Source organism: Papio anubis, chromosome 10 (assembly GCF_008728515.1).
Source record: "Papio anubis isolate 15944 chromosome 10, Panubis1.0, whole genome shotgun sequence".
Taxonomy (NCBI): Eukaryota; Metazoa; Chordata; class Mammalia; order Primates; family Cercopithecidae; genus Papio; species Papio anubis.
This window is the reverse complement of record NC_044985.1, coordinates 117,846,598-117,865,872: the sequence shown is the minus strand read 5'-3', so window position 1 is coordinate 117,865,872 and position 19,275 is coordinate 117,846,598. Positions and strand designations below refer to the sequence as shown.

Sequence of the window (19,275 nt, the reverse complement as noted above, 5' to 3'; positions counted from 1 at the left end):
GTGGATGAAAAGCTCCCCTCTGCAGCCTGAGACACCAGGTGCAGACTACGATTCATTCACTTCAGTGCAGAAACCCTCAAGACTGCTTTTACCCATTTCACAATAGTTTCCCTACCACTATCACTACTAACTGCAGTAGCAATAGCTAAATAAAAGACCAATGCCTTTCACATATTATCTCCTTAAATCCTCACAATAACCCTTTATCCGCTACTCTCACCATTTTGCAGACGAAGAAACTAAGACACGGAGAGCTCATGTGACTTGGCCCATCATCACACACTTCATTGGGGGTACAGCGGATGGAGACCCAAGCAGTGGGATCCAGAGACACAGCTCATAATTGCGATGCTGTGTTGTTTACTTAGTGGAAACTCAAAGAATATTCTTTGTTCTGCACCATTTCTTAAAGCATGGATTTCAACCAATGCCTATATTCTGCCATCTCCCACATCATCACCAAACCACTCTTTCTATGGCTTTTATATTGGAGAATAAGGTTTGTTTTTAATATTTTTTAATGCCGCTGATAGCATCTGACATAAAAGCCCCACGTGGTCTGGAGGCTGAGCACGGTTTACCTGGACCCCAGGCTGGGCGATGAAATGCTGGTCTGTGGCCTCCACCGCCAGCTCCAGACAGTTGCTTCCACCCCAGGCTTCACAGGAATAGACCAGCAGCTGTTCTGCCAAGTCTTCATCGCTGCTGTAACACTCAGTGAAGAGCTCTACAGCGACAGCAGCACAGAGAGAAGCTGGTGTCAGAGCTGCACATGACCGAAACTGTGCTGCTTCCACCCCAGCCAACTCCTGAATCCAAGAATAGCCTGGGTGTGAGTCCATTCTTATAAAAGGCATAGAAAATGCCATCACAACACAATTCGTTACTGAATAGCAGGATTTTCTAAAGGCACAACAAACCCAGCAGAGCTCCTGATGGCAGCAGGTGGCAATACCTGCTCACTGGATTGAGACTGCATTGCACACAGGGAGTCCCTCTCTTTGATGGGCTTCCATCTGGGCTCAGGCAGAAGAGCCTCAGCCACTGAGAAGGGCTCTAGACCTTCTGCACCTCCCCTCCTTCCATCCCCCCGTAATCAGAGCAGCCCTTCTTCCATCTCATCTGAACTCTACATCTTCTTGGCAAGGTTGTTTGGCAGATAAGGCACAGAGAGAAAAAAGGCCAGGCGCGGTGGCTCACACACTTTGGGAGGCCAAGGCGTGCGGATCACCTGAGGTCAGGAGTTCGAGACTAGCCTGCCCAACATGGCAAATCCCCGTCTTTACTAAAAATACAAAACATTAGCTGGGCAAGGTGGCGGGCACCTGTAATCCCAGCTACTCAGGAGGCTGAAGCAGGAGAATTGCTTGAACCTGTGAGGCGGAGCTTGCAGTGAGCCGAGATCATGCCACTGCACTCCAGCCTGGGCAACAAGAGTGAAACTCCGTCTCAACAACAACAACAACAACAACAACAACAACAACAACAACACTGACCTACTGCATTAGCGTGTGCTTACATTTCATGATCTAAAGACAAAGAAATTGCAGTGTAGATCCTGAGAGGAAATTTTTTAAAAGTAAAAATATCAGGAGCCATTGCCTAATTGAGGCCATCCAGAAATGAACTGCTTTGAAACTTTAATAAATTAAAAGAAATAATTAGACACCTTTTTTCCAACACGGACAAGCTAAACTCATGAGCATGTTTACATTTGATAAGACACTAGACAAACCTGGATGCAAATACCACATTGCAAACTTAAAACTGTCAAGTGAAAATGGAAAAAACTGAGCAGTTCTGAAATTCTCATTTTAAATGATGTTTAGAGGCAGTCAGTTCTGGATTTCTCATGTTCCTGAATGATCGAGGCCTCTGTGCAAAGGGCACTGACAAGCTTTGTTCGAGGACTGAATAGCAAACAGCAGTCAGGCATCCTGAGACATGCCAGGAGAGTAATGCTTAGTGGAGTTTCGTCCACTCCAGGCAATAAGTAATCTCAGCCGCAGCCCTGATAGAAGCCCTGTGTCCCCTAACTTCAGTGAGCTGCAGCGCAACCATCATTAGAGTTACCCCTTGGGAACCGAGGCAAGGGGAAGCAACCCAAGATGCTACCTTGAGGCTGCTGCTTTTGCTACGAGTGACAAACCATGAGTGTCGCAGGCTCAGGGGCTGGGTCCTCTGGCAGTGTGTGCGTATGAAACTGGCAGACTAACTGGTTAGTGTGCAAGGTAAAATCTCAGCCCTGTCACAGTGTTGTAATGGCATCCAGAACCCCCCCCCCAACACAAAAAAATACTCCAATGCTCCCTGAGTTGCTTAGAACTGGGCCCGGGTATGGCCCTGGGTGACCGTGGGATCAGGGAGCCCAAGGTTTCCCACGTTCATTCTTGGAAAATTCCGTATGTGCCAGGACCAAGGAACTTGTGGCATCCGGACCTTGTGGTCTGCAGCCCTCAATTAGGCTGGGGAGCCTGGATACACCACGGACCTCCACCACCTGGCCTGTGAGTGCCACTGGCAATGTCTATGCTGCATGGCAGATCTGCACCCACTGCAGCATCCCACACTGTGGACTCACCGACAGCCCGCGTCTCGTACTCATTAGCCAGCTCCTCGGACTCCCCAGCAGCATTGATGTCGTTCTTCACTTTGGCCAGAGTCTTCAGAAGCTTGCTGGCTCCCAGGGCTGCCAGAGTGCAGCCCCTGGTCTTTTTAGGGCAGTGGAGAATTTTAAGGTTAATTCTCTCTTTTTTTTTTTTTTTTTTTTTTTTGAGATGGAGTCTCACTCTGCCACCCAGGCTGGAGTGCTGTGGTGCAATCTTGGCTCACTGCAACCTCTGCATTCCGGGTTCAAGTGATTCTCCTGCCTCAGCCTCCCAAGTAGTTGGGATTACAGGTGCCCGCCACCACACCCGGCTACTTTTTGTATTTTTGGTAGAGACGGGGTTTTGCCATGTTGGTCAGGCTGGTCTCGAACTTCTGACCTCAGGTGATCCAGCAGCCTTGGTCTCCCAGGGTGCTGGGATTACAGGTGTGAGCTACCTTGCCCAGCCTAAGGTTAATTCTTAATCCCCTGAAGTGGTCAAGTTAACATTAATGTCCAACAAGAATGTATTCATGGCAAAAGCAGGAAATAGTAGAATCAATTTGATGGGAGGGCTTAGAGAATGTGGCTGACATGTGCAAATGGAAATTGCTCTGGGGTCAGGGAGCCCTAAACTCTCCCTAGGAACTAGTCATAATGATTCAAAGTAAAATTTTTAATGAACATAAAATAACTTGGAACCTGAATACGTTCATAGTCTTGAACATAGAATTAGCATATAAAAATACTAAGAGTAATGCCATGAGAAACTGACAGTAAGACCATGATAGTGGGAGGTCTAATTCACTCTCATACTGGAATAGTTCAAAAGTTGAGTGGGTCCTGGGCAAGAACACAGAGGACTTGAACAACGTAATTTTAAGACTGAGTATGTGGGCCGGGCGCGGTGGCTCAAGCCTGTAATCCCAGCACTTTGGGAGGCCGAGACGGGCGGATCACGAGGTCAGGAGATCGAGACCATCCTGGCTAACACAGTGAAACCCCGTCTCTACTAAAAATACAAAAAAACTTAGCCGGGCGTGGCGGCGGGCGCCTCTGGTCCCAGCTACTCGGGAGGCTGAGGCAGGAGAATGGCGTAAACCCGGGAGGCGGAGCTTCCAGTGAGCTGAGATCCGGCCACTGCACTCCAGCCTGGGTGACAGAGCGAGACTCCGTCTCAAAAAAAAAAAAAAAAAAAAAAAAGACTGAGTATGTGAATTCAATATTCAATATCTAAGCTTAACTCTCAAAATAAAGTAATGTGAGTGTCCATAAACCATTTACAAAAGTTCTTACATGCTAAATCACTAGGAAAATTCTCAATAAACTTTCCAAAGCGGAATTTTTCATGGGGCCTACCTCCTGTCCATAATGCAATAAAGCTGGAAATTCATTTTTAAAATCAAATGTGAATACCTCATCCACTTGGAAAACAATCACATACCCACACACACCTGAGAAGCAGGTGCCTACTGGACTGCCCCCCAAGCCCGACTACTTTCCAGGGACTGTCCCTCCCAACATGGAACAGAGGCCATGTTCACCTGACCTCAGACATCCCATTTCCCTGATGATGTTTTATATTAGCATGTGAATTTTGAGAGGATCAGAACTGTTAAAACAAAGCATACATGTGGTGTAAATCTGTTGTGGGCTTGGGCACTTACCTGCTCCCAGATGACTTTGGAGAGTTCCTTCTTGTTCTGAAGAATGGCCCAGATGAAGAGAGCTTGCAGGGGGTGCCGAGTAATAGGAGACACGTCCTGGGGGGTTAGAGCATGTGGTCAGCATGTGCAAATGGAAACTATTCTGGGATCAGGAAGCCCTAGAAGAGTGGCCCACGTTTGGAGGGCTCTGTGGTTTTGTGCACGACTCCATTCTCATAGTACAGTGATGTGATTTTCATCTCTGCAACTCACTGAGTGGTCTAATTTTGACACCAAATCTTTTATCTGTCATAAAAGACAAAGTACAGCTAGATGAAAAGGTATAAAGGGTGAAAAAAAGCCTTGAGAGCAATTTGAAAACAGAATGACTCCTGACAGGCTGAGAGAAAGCAATTCCTTCTCATCATGTAACTCTGTTTCTCTTCCAGAAAAAAATTATTCAAACTAGATTCCAACTTTCCTATGGCTTAAGTTCAATTATCCCAACATAAAACTGTGGCTTATTTCTTTGGACGGTTATTCAAAGATTCGATGCCTAACCTATCACTTAGAATCCCAGCTCCTATTCAGCATTCTGTACCTTTAAGGGAAACTTTTCAGATAGAAAAACAACTAAATGGATATATGTAATATATTCCTTTTCAACTTCTTTACAGGTTTTACCAACGTATAAAATGCATGAGGCATATTATGCATATTGCAGAGAAATTTAACATGAATATAGTTGAACAGAAGCTCTTTAAACACTTCCAATTCCTGCAAACACCTAGTGCATTTAGATTTTTGCAACACACATACACGCACTCTAAAAATTCCATAATTACAAAGTATAATGACCTAGTTTGGGTTTCCCCAGAAAAAATCTGAGACAAGGATTTGAGGCAAGTAGTTTATTTTGGACGTGATCTCAGAGAAACCAATGGAGACCTGAGGAAATGATACCAGAAAAAAGGGGAACCCAATAAAAGGTGCATTATCAAGCCAATTATCTTGGTGGATAACTAGAGATCAGCCCCACTAGCCAACTCTAGGAGCCAGAGTAGGGCACAAACCTTCAAGTCAGCTCCTTCAAGTGTGGGTATTTATACACTGCTGGGCTCAGATCAGGATAAACTGTCGGCGAAGAGTTACAGGTGCTGGCAATTGGGAACTGGGCCTTCCTGTACTTAAAATGAGAAGTCCTGAGGGATTATAGGTGTTACAGCCACAAAATTGTCTCCAGTGAATATCCAGATTTATCCCTTTGAAAATATGCACTTTCTGCCTTTACTCACAAAAGAGCACGCGAGCTGCTATTTTAAGCATTTCATGGCCGGTGAAGGATGACAAGAGCATGCAGCTATTTGTTTGCCCCTATTCTCTATTAGATACCTTCAGAAAGTATACCACACCAAGCTCTGTAATTAAGAAAACCTGAGGCCGGGCACGGTGGTTCACACCTGTAATCCCAACACTTGGGAGGCCAAGGCAGGCAAATCACCTGAGGTCAAGAGTTCGAGACCATCCTGGCCAACGTGGTGAAACTCCATGTCTACTAAAAATACAAAAATTAGCCAGGCATGGTGGCTCACGCCTGTAATCCCAGCTACTTGAGAGGCTGAGGCAGGAGAATCGCTTGAATCTGGGAGGCGGAGGTTGCAGTGAGCTGAGATTGGGCCACTGCACTCCAGCCTCAGCAACAGCGTGAGACTCTGTCTCAAAAAAAAAAAAAAAAGAAAAGAAAAAAGAGGCCAGGCGCGGTGGCTCACGCCTGTAATCCCAGCACTTTGGGAGGCCGAGGCAGACAGATCACGAGGAGAGGAGTTTGAGACCAGCCTGGCCAACATGGTGAAACCCCGTATCTACTAAAAATACAAAAATTAGCCGGGCATGGTGGCGGGTGCCTGTAGTCCCAGCTACTTGAGAGGCTGAGGCAGAAGAATTGCTCGAACCCAGGAGGCAGAGATTGCAGTGAGCTGAGATTGGGCCACTGCACTCCAGCCTTGGTGACAGAGCAAGACTCTGCCTCAAAAAAAAAAAAAAGAAAAGAAAAGGAAAAGGAAAAAGAAAAACTGCAACTAGTCTGAAATATAGTATAGTATAGAATACAAAGCAAGACATTAGAAATAGCAGAGACTCACCCTATAGACAGACGCCTTATCTTAAGTAAACGGAGTTAAAAAAAAAAAATTAACAATGTCAATGTGTTAAGTATTTTATGGCAACAAGACAGGGAGTAGGGAAAATGGAGATATCTTGTGAGGAAAGCCTCAAAATATCCGAGAATTCAAGCAGGCAACTCTCCCAGTACCTACGTGGAGTTCTATGTCCATCTCGTCCCGGCCATTTCTGTCTTCCTTCCGGAAGCCTCTTCGGAAGTTTGCAACCAGTTTCCAGACAAACGTGAGGAGGGCATCATTATAGGAATTCTTGGCGATCTGCAGATTCCGGTATACAAGGGTGCTGAAGTGGTTGGAGAAGAGCTCAGTGAGGACATCGTGAGTGAGAAACTTCCGCAGGTTCAAGCCGTTCTCCAGAAAGAGGCGGACAAACTTGGGTCTGTCCTTTATGAGAGCCGTAAACATGACTTCTTGAAGGTCAGCAGACTAAGGAGAAAGAACAGCGACAGTACTAACAACACTACACAAATATGGTAAAGAAAACACTAGGCATTTTTCTTCCTCGGCAGCACCGTATTTCCAGTCACAGAGTAATAATATCTTCAACTTCTCTTTCAATCCTGTCTTGAGAATAAAATGTATCTTTTTTCCATTTTAACACAACAGAGGATTACAGTTCAAACCTCTAAACAGGGGAATGGCATGGTGAAATCTTTGTCTTCAGCTAGATGTGAATTTGGTTGTGACTTACCTCCTTGCTAAAGTAGAGATAAATACACCCATGTAGAGATGACATTGGTCAAAAATTTTCCCCAGTATCAGACATAGAGGAAACACTCGATCAGGGGGTGGGGGTGTGGGGGGTAGTAGTATAGCTGGAACCACCTCTCTGAAGTCGACAGTAGATACCAGTTATGACCCAGCCACCACCGCTGTCTCTACACTGCACTGTGGGATCTGCTGCCCTTCACAGATGCCCAGAAACCTTCTATTATGGTGACTGCGTTCTCAAATACAGGTGTTAAAATAGAATGCATCAAACTATATGCAAACCACATGCCACCAAGCCAATGTCTGGTCATGTTACAGACCAATAAGTCACTGGAACACTTGACCATAATACTTGATTTTTTTCTGTCTCTAGCTCTGTTTCTGGGCTTCTGACAAAACTTAGCCCATAGGAACTTACGCAGAATCTTAAGAAAGATCACCAGCATTTTGGGAGGCCAAGGTGGGAAAACCACTTGAGGTCAGGAGTTTGAGACCAGCCTGGCCAACAGGGTGAAACCCCATCTCTACTAAAAAAAAATTTTTAAAAATTAGCCAGGTGTGGTGGCATGCACCTGTAGTCCCAGCTACTCGGGAGGCTGAGGCACGAGAATCGCTTGAACCCAGGAGGCAGAGGTTGCAGTGAGCCGAGATCACACCACTGCACTCCAGCCTGGGTGACAGAGCAAGACTCCATCTCAAGAAAAAAGAAAAAAGGATCATCAATGTTTCCTTCAGACACAACCCAGTGGACGACAGGCCACTCCAGCTCTCAGTCATGTTCTGTGTGTCCTCCATAGCATTTCTCACAATTTTATTCCATTGCCAACATTTAAAAATTAGAAAATTCATCAAAATCCACATTTCTAGCATTAAAATCTCAAGAGTAAAAGCTGCCAGGCACAGTGGCTTACACGTGTAATCCCAGCCCTTTGGGAGGCCGAAGTGGGCGGATCACTTGAGGTCAGGAGTTCGAGATCAGCCTGGTCAACATGGTGAAACCTCATCTCTACATCTCTACTAAAAATAAAAAAGTTAGCCAGGTGTGGTGGCAGGTGCCTGTAATCCCAGCTGCTTGGGAGGCTGAGGCAGGAGAATCGCTTGAACCTGGGAAGCAGAGGTTGCAGTGAGCCAAAATTGCAAAATTGCAAGCCAAAATTGCTTGGGTGACAGAGTGAGACTCCATCTCAAAAATAAAATAAAATAAAATAAGCTGGGCGTGGTGGCTCATGCCTATAATCCCATCACTTTGGGAGGCTGAGGCAGGTAGATTACCTGAGGTCAGGAGTTCGAGACAAGCCTGGTCAGCCTGGTAAAACCCCATCTCTATTAATAATACAAAAATTAGCTTGGCGTGGTGGCACACACCTATAATCCCAGCTACTCTGGAGGCTGAGGCAGGAGAATCGCTTGAACCCGGGAGGCAGAGGTTGCAGTGAGCCGAGATGGTGCCACTGCACTCCAAGCCTGGGCAACAAGAGCAAAACTCCATCCCCCGCCGCCCCCCGCCCCCAAAAAAAGAGTAAAAACCAGCAGCTCCAACAACATGGGAACCATCAGTGGGAGCCAAGGGGCAGCTGCTTCCCAGAGCCTTGGATCTCCAGCTCCCCACAGTCCCCACCACTCCTCCCTGGGACCTACAGGCCCACTTACTCTCTTACACTGCGTGCCTGATCCCTGGTCTAGGTGGATGTCTTCTGCCCACGGCAGCATTAATGAGTTTTGTTCCTGCCTAATGTTGGTCTCATGGGGATCACACATTGCTTAGAGAAGGAGTTGTCAAGGGTCCCCTGAGTCCCCACATTGTGGATCCTGCATGGTTCAGCAGGGGAAGAGGGGGTTACCTCTGGAAAGATGGCAGCTATGATTTCTCTTCTGTCCTTTAAGGAAGTGTTCCTCATGTCCAGCATTTCACTTTTCTTTTCTAAATCCATTGGCCTTTCCACTGGTCACACACTCGCTAGCATAGTGCAGTGGTTCTCAAACTTTAATCAGAACTACTTGGAGGGCCTGGTAACTGCAGAATGCTGGGAGTCAATATTGGAATTTCTGTAAGTCTGAAGTGGAGCCTGGTGATTTGCAAGGTAGCAAGTGCCAAGGTTATTCCCAGGCTGCCACCAGTCCAGGACTCACACCTTGAGAACCACTAGCATATGGGAAGAGGCTTTGCTGCCAGTCACATCTTTGCTTTCAAACCTTGAGTCTACCATTTTCCAGCCACGTGACCTGGAATATTGTGTCTCTGAGCCTCAGTTTGCTCTTCTAAGAAATAAATGGTTGCAAGGATGAAATAAGCTAACACAGGTCAAATTCCTCTCAGAGATGCAAGTTCAGACCAGGCCCTCAAAAAACTATCAGCAACTCCCCCTGCCATGATACTGATGAGGCCCTGATTTCATAACCACAAAGGGGATCATCCATGCTGTGGACTGGTGTGACGGGCAAGTGAACACACATAGGGGAATTGCTTGGGGCAATTTATCAGTATTCCGGAGATTTGTATTTTAAAACAAATAATGCTTCATATGTGCCAATGCTCTAAGCACTTTAGAAACATTATCTGATTTAATCATCGTAACAGCCCAAGGAGATAAGTACTGCTATTATCGTCATCTCCATTTTCAGATGAGCGGTTGGGTACTGGTAAACACTGAACCACTGGCTCTCTCAAAGAAAACAGAAGCCCTGATTTGTAGTGTTTTCTGATTCCTACGGTGTAAATACTTCCATTGTGGCCAAGTTTCAGCTACCAATGTGACATCACTAAACACAGAATCGGGAAGAGATGTGGAGTGGCTCACCATCATATAGCGTCTCCTGCTTCCACATACAATACACACAGTTGGCCTTCAGAGCAAAGGTAATAGTAAATGTAATCAAATAATTAGAAAATGATATGTTTTGATTATTGATTACCTTTGTAATTCTATAGAATTCTATAAAATCTATGTAATTCTAAGTTTGAAAAATTCACTTTTTTTGGTTTTTGTTTTTTGGGTTTTTTTGTTTGTTTGTTTTGAGACAAGATCTGGCTTTGTTGTCCAGGCTGGAGTGCAGTGGTGTGATCTCAGCTCATTACAACCTCCACCTCCTGGGCTCAAGCAATCTTCCCACCTCAGCCACCTAAGTAGCCTGGACTATGGGTGTGTGCCACCACGCCCAGTAAATTTATATATATACATATTTTTTTTGGTAGACATGGGGTTTTGCCATGTTGTCCAGACTGATCTCAAACTCCTGGACTCAAGCAATCCTCTCGCCTTGGCCTCTCAAAGTGCTGGGATTACAGGCATGAGCCACTATGAGCAGCCAAAGATAACGGATTAATAATGACTGTATTTAACAACCAACTCAGAAAATCTCTAAAAATTTAGTAGTTGGCTCTTGTCAGTCAATACAAGCTGGCTCTAACATGCCACTGTAGGAGGAAACTGAGGCACAGGGAAGTTAAATAATTTGCCCAAAGTCGTGCAAATGGGCTGACTCCAGAGTCCATTTCCTTAGCCATTGTGCCCTTAACCCTTGACCATCTTTAGCTGAGTTAATAAAATTAAATGTACCATTCATGACGTGCCTAAGTTTATTTGTACCATCTGACCTCACTTAAATAGAACATTTCACACACAGTAATTCATTTATGAATCAATTGACTGGATCTACTTATAGTTCCACTTTCCCTCCACTAATTAAAGCCTTGCAATGTGCAGCAGGGTTCATTGTACTGCAAACACCATACACAAGATAATGTTTGCTAAAGGAATGAATAATTTAAAAATTCATAAGCCATGACTTTATTTATGCTGTTCTCATTAAAATTGATAGCATGTTAATATAAATCGAGTCTTATTCTTTGATTATACAACAATAGGCCTGAAAGTGTTTTCTGACCCTGTCTGCCAAGAATGAAAGTTATGAAATATATGCACCTTCAAATCTATACATACATGTATAAAAGTACATATATTATCATGGCCCCCTAAAGACTGAAATTAATTTGGAAAAGCCGAAAACAAAGAAGCAGCCTTATAAAACTGAGTGTGATGGTTCATAATAATTGTCATTGAACAAGGCTCCTAGGGCTGACCGCACTTCAGTTGTACACAGGAGGATACTGCTGGAAAATGCAATCCTAAAACACTAATCACATTGAAAAGTGAGGAAATGCAGTCTGCTGGAAAGAAAAAAAAATGCTTTTTATTGCATGTGCAACTTCCATATTAAAGGTGCTCATATGGCTAGGGGAGTCCTGGTTTCTAGCACTAAGACAGCAGTCACCAATCTTTTTGGCACCAGGGGCTGGTTTCCTGGAAGATAATTTTTCCATTGACCAGGCTGGGGGGATGGTTTTGGGATGATCCAAGAGCATTACATTTATTGTGCACTTTATTTCCATTATTATTACATTGTAATATATAATTAGATAATTGTACTATGCTCATAATGTAGACTCAGTGGGAACTCTGGGCTTGTTTTCCTGCAACTGGACAGTCCCATCTGGGGGTGATGGGAGGCAGTGACAGATCATCAGGCATTAGATTCTCATAGGGAGCGCACAACCTAGATCCCTCGCATGCTCCGTTCACAATAGGGTTCGTGCTCCTATAGGAAGCTAACGCCACCACTGATCTGACTGAAGGCGGAGCTCAGGCGGGAATGCGAGCAATGGGGAGCTGGTGTAAATACAGATGAAGTTTCACTTGCTTGCCCACTGCTCACTTCCTGCTGTTCCTAACAGGCCATGGACCTGTAACCCTGCTCTAAGACATTCACCGGGGAGCGTCAGTCAAGTTGTTCTCTTTGTCTCTTATGCATCTCATTACGGACAGTTATCTAATCAGAACTTGGCTAGGCAGGTGGGGGCAGGGAGCAAGAGTGCTGCCGTCTTGATCTGTAGTTAAGCTACTTTCAATCATCCAACATATATTTTTCCCATACTTCTGCCCACGCACATCCAGGAGGAGATCTGCATCTCTGCACCCATATGGGGAATCACCCTCATGTTGTGGCTGAAGGCATTGTGGAGTTGATATTATTTTAGACCATTTATTTTTATTATCTCTTCACAACAAACCTACTAAGTCAATGTTATGACCCCACGCTGCAGACAAGGAAATAAAGACTCACCAAACCTGATATTCCAGAATAGAACAATCCTTTAAGAGATTCAGCATTGAATCTTGCTGGAAATGAACCAGCCATTGCCCAGACCACTGTCCAGACCCAACACTAGAATAACCCAGGAGAGCTTCGTGCTCACCTCCCATCGGCGGTCATTGGTGAAAATCTCATCATTGGCTAAGTCCAGCTGGTTCCACTCCAGCAGAAGCTTCAGCTGCCCATTCCAGTTATCCTTGTCTTGCTCATTGGTGCTGAAGGCTGTAAGAGGGCAGGAAAAGACTCAACTCACCAAAGGCCCAGAAATAAGAGTCAGAACCATTCAGTGTGGCCAATTATCAGAGCTATTTACCACAGGTGATGCTGAGCATGTTCTTTTACATTCAGACACTCAAACTGTCCTTCACTCTATCTTCACTCATTCTTAACCACATCCTGTATGTCCCAAAGTTTATAATGGGGATCAACTCAGGTTACAGTAACGTTTTTCCATTGAATATCCTAACGGTATATTAAGGTTTTTCCCATAGATTCAGATTCCATAGCATTATATTTCAAGGCCATATCTGACTTATGCTACATCTAAATCTATGAAACAATAAGCCACCTTACAACATTGTTATTCTTGTCTTTTCCAGAGCTAATATTTTCTGCATCTACGTATCTGTATAGATGTAATTCCATTTTAATAAATACTTTTATAACCAAATGTCTGGCAAGTACAATAAGAATGATTCTAATAAATTGCTAATGCTTTAATTGCACTTCCAATGTGCCTAGCTCTACTCTAGCTAATTTACATTTATCAGTCACAAATTCAAGTCTAGACAACCCAGGATCTATTTACTATGGGTAACATCCACTTTATGGAATTCTAAAGCAGCAAAGATCCTGAATGAGAACATTTTAACCTGAGTTTCATTCATAAGCTTCAGGAAATTTGTAAACTCCTGAAATTAAATGCAAAATTACTTATGTGTGAAGTATGTGTGCATATGTGTACAAATATGTAGAATGCTAGGAGTAAGATCTATAGTTCTGCCATATTCTCAAAGGAATCTGAGGCCCAATAAAAAACTATTTTCAACCACTGTTAGAAAAAGCTCTTTGGAGACAACTGTGATTGTGTTTGACCAGTATTTTAATGACATAAAAATTATTATTCTACCAAATACATACGACCAAGGAGATTCACCTCACTTGGGCAAGTGTAGTTATTCTAGCTTCCCATCTAAGATCATCAAAATTAAGCACAAGCTTGCCTTTCAATAAAGCTGTTTTATAAAAGAAATGTACCTCATGAAAAGCCACAGAAGGCAACACAAAGCTGACACTTCAAAAGGAGCTATTTTTTACTCACCTTTATACAGAGCGTAGGAGATGGCATTGCTCACAATTTCGTCCCCAGCTTCTTCCATTTTAATAACTGTTAATAGGTGAGAACTTTCAAGAATTTCTTTGAGCTGGTGAAATTAAAGAACAAAGTTGTCAGCCAACAGATTTTAGGCATGAGGAGCATAAACTTCTTTCTTTTTGTGAGAGATCTTTTTTAAAAAGACCACCTGTAGTGGAGTTCCAGATCAGCTTCTCATTTCGGAATTGTAATGAGTCCTTGACCACAGTGAGAATAAAGTACCGGTTATATAAGAGCACACGTATCAAAAAGCCCCTATCAAAAAGCTGAGAGCCTCATTTGACTAGGGATGTGTGCGTCTGTGTGCACGTGCGTGTGTGCATGTGTGTGTGTCACAAAGCTGACACATGGCAGATGCTCAGTTATTAAACGACCGAGTAAATCAAGAAGGGACAATAGAAGACCGTAGACACCATCCAAGTGTGCCCATAAAGATTTAAACGATAGGAAATAAAAGCTCAAATGCAAACAAGAAAGAAGACTTGGAAACTGGAGAAAAAGATTAAGAATTTTCTACATTGTCCTTTGTTATTTTTCTGTAATGTTTAACTTTAAGACATTTTAAAAAGTAAAGAACCCCGTAATTCCAAGATTACGAGTACTGGCGAGCCCAGCAGGAGCTTGGTGAGTAGGGCCCCTTCTAGCCAAGGGAGCAAGTCTGGTTTCCATTAGACTGAGTTTGAGGCAATGGTGGGCTTCCCTGGCGACATTTGGAAATAAGGATCTGGAACTGCAGAGGCTCCGCTGGGTGGGAGACGAAGTCTCAGGATCTAGCTGTTTGAAGATGGCAAGAAGAGCCCTTGGATTTGGAAATTAGAAGGCGAACTTTTGAGGCTGCAGCTGCCTGGGAAAGGTGGCGATGGAGGTCTTAGTTCAAAGCACGCAGGTAGTTGATGAATAAATCAATGAAAACTGCAGGAAAAGATAAACCATGGAGATTTTGAAGGAGAGGGTGGACGGGAATGATAGCATGAAGGAAAGGCCCTCTTCATCTGTCTGCAGCCTTTGTTCAGGCTGAAGAATAGGGGTCCAGCTAGGACTGACAGGCAGGGAGCAGGGCTGAAGGTCCCCAAATTCTGGGGCACAAGTGGAGGTGGGCAGTACCAAGGAGTTATTTTTATTTTCCTTTGAAATAAAAAGGAAGAAGAAGAAAATGAATATGGATATCAAGTAAACTGATGGACCCCAGAGACGGCCACAGGGGCCTCCTAGCTGGGACTCCATTCCGCATATTCCTGCCTCCTCCATCCTCTGCCCCACTGCTGCCAGAGTGAGCTCTCCTGAACACAACTCCCATCTCGTTTTCTCCCTGCTTCAAACCTTTTAACAATATCCCATTACCCTTGAACAAGACCAAACAGGGCCCAAGGAGCCTCCTGGGCTGGGCCTTCACAAGTTCTTAGCTCCCACTCACCGTTTCCACCCTCATGGCCGTCTTTCACTCCTCAGGCATGCCTCCTACCTCAGGACCTTTGCACATGCAGTTCCCACCACCACCACAACCCCAGCCCCCACGTCATTAACTCTCTCCATCCTTCAGATCTTGGCTCCCATGTCACTTCCTCCAGGAAGCCTTCCAGAAAGCCCCACACCAATCCAGGCTCCCTCAGCACCTGCCTTTCTGTATCCATGTTACCTTTCTTCTGAACACCCATTTCAGCTTGCAATTACAGAATGCATTGTACTGTCATCCCTCGACATAAACCTTTTTTCAACTTCTGTTTTGTCTATGAGAACACAGACTGTTTCTATTGTGTATGCAATTCTTTCTGAAGTGCCTGTTTCAGAACCTGGCACACAGTATGTGCTCAACAAATATCTACTGAATAAATTAATAAATGAGAGTTAAAGATGAATAAATGAATGAATGATATCTAGATCGGTTGATAGATTGGAAGACTGTGAAGGGTCAAGTTCTCGAGAAGTTGACAAATAGGCATGGGGGAATAACCGTGGTGGCTTTTAGGAGAAGAAGGTGTGAGTCCAGTGGGAGAGGTATAATGCGTCGCTTAGAGTGGTCAAGAAACTGGGAGTCCAGGTTTGGGGCTGCTTGTCCACATAGTCAGTGAGGTCACCCAGGACTGCCCTGGAAAGTTGCCTAATTAATATTTGCCTGAATGTATACATTCATTAATTAATAATCCCACTCTTGAGCTTGGTCTTTTGGGAAATCTGTACCAATTGCAAAGCCCTATATGAGTGCCTAATTAAAATTCCAGACTAATTTTTATTATTGATATATGTCTTCTGATTGACGTGCTTATAATTATGATATATCATTAGCATATTCAGTATGAATATGAATTAGCTATGAATTGCAGAAAGGATAATATAATCAAAGAAGGTACAATATGCCTTTTAGCCTATTTCAGATGAGTTGCTTGTAACAGTTTTCATGAAGCTGAAATCAAAATCCCTTATAAAGGGTGTGGTAACCCTTCAGATGGCCTCTGTTCGTTGGACACGGCCTGGTCAAGACCTGGTAAGCCAGCTTGTACAAGGAGTAAGAGGAAAGTCACTGAAGTGTGGACCTGGGGCCGTCTTTGGTGGATAAATTAGGAGTCATCTGTTTCTTCCTCTATGGGGATCCCTGAACTGACCACTGAATTTATTCCATCCATCACAGGAAATGACGTTGAGAGTGGTAATCAATAAGCAATCAATACGTAGTGTCTTACTTTGATATGTATACTTTGGAAATGGCCTGTTTATATGATTTTTTTGATTGTTTGTTTTGGTTTTTTTCCTGAGATGGGATCTCACTATGTCACCCAGACTAGAGTGCAATGGCTAGCAGCTCACTGCAGCCTCAAACTCCCTGGCTCAAGTGATTCTCCCACCTCAACCTACCAAGTAGCTGGTACTACAGTTCTATGTCTGGGTAATTTTTGTTTGTTTGTTTGTTTGTTTGTTTGTAGGGACAGAGTCTCACTACATTGTCCAGGCAGGTCTTGAACTCCTGGCCTCAAGCGATCTTCCAGCCTTGGCCTCCCAAAGGGTTGGGATTACAGACAAGAGTCACTGCACCCAGCCCTGTTTATATGTTCAGAACTGACTCAAAGTAGTTAGGTATGAATGCCTAGAGAATCAAAAAGATATAAGCACTTTGGAAAGGGAGTGCTGCTTTTCCCAACCAACAGAATTCCATAGGGAGAAGCCTCATCACAATTAGCTGCCTGGTCAATCTCCACTTTTTCACTTAGCCCTACTCAGGGTTGGGGAGCAATATTGGCTTTGCCCAGCCAGCCCTCTCCTTCTCTCACTGGGCTTTGCTCCTTGCAAAGTACTAGTGCCCTGGTCTGCAGCCTCCATGTCTAGCCCAGCAGGGAGGTCAGCAGGTATCCGGGGCTGCCTGTGTCAGGGTGGGCTCATCTGTCTTATTCTGAGACTTAGCATATGCAGGTCCAATGTTCTGCACCTCAAGCCACCTCTTTCAACTTTGCCTTCATCATCAGTAAGGCTGATATGTTTATCTCTTTTTGCCAGAGTCTTGTGTCTATCTCTCTCCTGGACTTGAATAAGATATTACAACGTCCCAGTAAGAACATTCGTATAAAACCATCAGTTTTCCCTTTTTCAGTAAACTCTGAAAAATGCAATATCTCAAGTAGAAATATCATACACTTGGTGAGCCATGTAACTTATTGAACTTCAATTTCCAGCAAGTCACCTGTTGAGTCTGAAAGGCACGGAGAAAACATCGAATATGTGCAGCTGCTGGTGGAGTTGGGCGTTTAAGGCATTCTCCCTTCTCACAAACTAGTCTCATTTTCTCAGCCTCCACACATGGTCCCAACAACTCACCCATTTGATCCAACTCTCAGTCTCCTCCTCCGGCAGCCGGGACACCGTGCGGGGTAAAAAGCGTACCAGCTTCTCCTTGACGGCAGAAGATGTCAGGGCATCCTCCACCTCCACCAGGCTGGCGATCACATCAGCGATTTGGCCCGAGCCTTCCACCACCACACAAGGAATTTTACTTTTGATGGAAGTATTGATGGCCTGGAGGAAGGAGACAGAGTCAGGCAGATCAAAGAGACCTTGGTCCACAGAACCCAGCTCCGGACTAAGGTTCTGAGCCAACCTGGTAAAAACACATGGACCCATCCCTACATTTTTTCCTTTGGGGTTTTTATTTTAATTCAGAAGTAAATCAAAAGTTGGCAATTGCTTTATGAATAAGAAATGTAATCTGCTTTATGAAATCTTGCACCCACAACGAGTTCCATAATAAGAACACATATGACTAGCTTAAGTTTTCCATGGATAAGTGCTTTAAAATATCCCTGTACACAAAATCGATCATTCCAAGTACTGACATAATAGATTTGAGTGGCACGTATTAAGACTGTATTCAGCATTATTGTTGATAGCTTATCTGAAATAGGTTAGTAGTAACCAATACTCATACTTTTAAGGTACGAAAATAGCTTAAAAACAGCAACCACATGTTTTATGTGATGTTTACTCACACATTTCCCTCCTCAAATAATTTCCCCTGCCCCTGTTATTAAAAATGAATAAAAATATATCTTCTTTCTGGATAAACATCTAGCACACTTTTATGACCTTTATAATAACTGCAGAGGTCAGCAGAGGGAGATCATATTTTAAGGATTTTAATCACTGGACAGCAAGATACAGTGATCTACCTGGAGGTACAAAAGAAATTGAAAAGCACTTGTTTTTAGGTCTGAGTGCTTTCCTTAGAGAAGACATCACGCAGAAAGCCAGATGTGTGGTGCCACGATTGGAGACCACAGAGGGTGACAGTAACAGAGCAGGCTGGGGTCCCTCTGTGTGCCTCAAGTGTCTGCATCACTGGTGGTCGTGGGTGTGCTGATGGGGGCTGAACCAGGAAGGGATGCAGAGGCACCAGCTGGGTACTTTCTTTTTTTCTTTTCTTTTCTTTTTTTTTTTTTTTTGAGACTAAGTCTTGTTCTGTCTCCCAGGCTGGAGTGCAATGGCGTGGTCTCGGCTCACTGCAACCTCCAGCTCCTGGGTTCAAGCGATTCTCCTGCCTCAGCCTCCTGAATAGCTGGGATTACAGGCACCTGCCACTGCGCCCAGTTAATTTTTGTATTTTTTAGTAGAGACGGGGTTTTGCCATGTTGGCCAGGCTGGTCTCGAACTCCTGACCTCAGGTGATCCACCCACCTCGGCCTCCCTGTAATCCTGCAGGGATTACAGGCCTGAGCTACAGTGCCCAGCCCTGGCTGGGTATTTTCTCCTAGTTCCCCTCACCTCTCCTATCCCCACTACTGTAGGTTGTTAATTGGCTGAGCAGACAGCACTAGAAACTGCTGTAGAAATGCAGTGCCCTAGACCAGCAGCAGCTCTCCAGTCTCCCCCTACACCCTAGGCCAAGAAATCTTCATTCCAAATCTAATATTTGCTCTGGTAAGATAATAAATGTAACCGTATTTCACTGACTTTTTCTCCACCCCTCTTCCTCTTTGATGTGGCTGCTTTTTCAGATTCGAGCCATTTATGCTGGAAGTTGCAATTTTTTGAATTTTTGGTGATCACCTTGGCAATGACCTTGAGCAGTAGGATATAAATAATTCCCACATGCTTAGCGTTCCAATAATGGAACACTAGACATAAAAAGGTTTTAATACACTG

General features: G+C 44.2%; 1 protein-coding gene across 3 annotated transcripts in view; it reads right to left on the bottom strand.

The window, feature by feature from the left end:
• TRPM8 (transient receptor potential cation channel subfamily M member 8) overlaps window positions 1-19,275 on the bottom strand; it is a 92,996-nt gene that overhangs the window by 49,788 nt on the left and 23,933 nt on the right. For all 3 annotated transcript variants that reach the window (XM_031651123.1, NM_001168921.1, XM_031651122.1), the window contains 7 exon segments: window positions 17,455-17,652; window positions 13,597-13,699; window positions 12,379-12,497; window positions 6,549-6,839; window positions 4,255-4,350; window positions 2,582-2,711; window positions 582-727 (listed from right to left, as the gene is read on the bottom strand). In XM_031651123.1, the coding sequence (XP_031506983.1) occupies window positions 582-727; window positions 2,582-2,711; window positions 4,255-4,350; window positions 6,549-6,839; window positions 12,379-12,497; window positions 13,597-13,699; window positions 17,455-17,652 (1,083 nt within the window).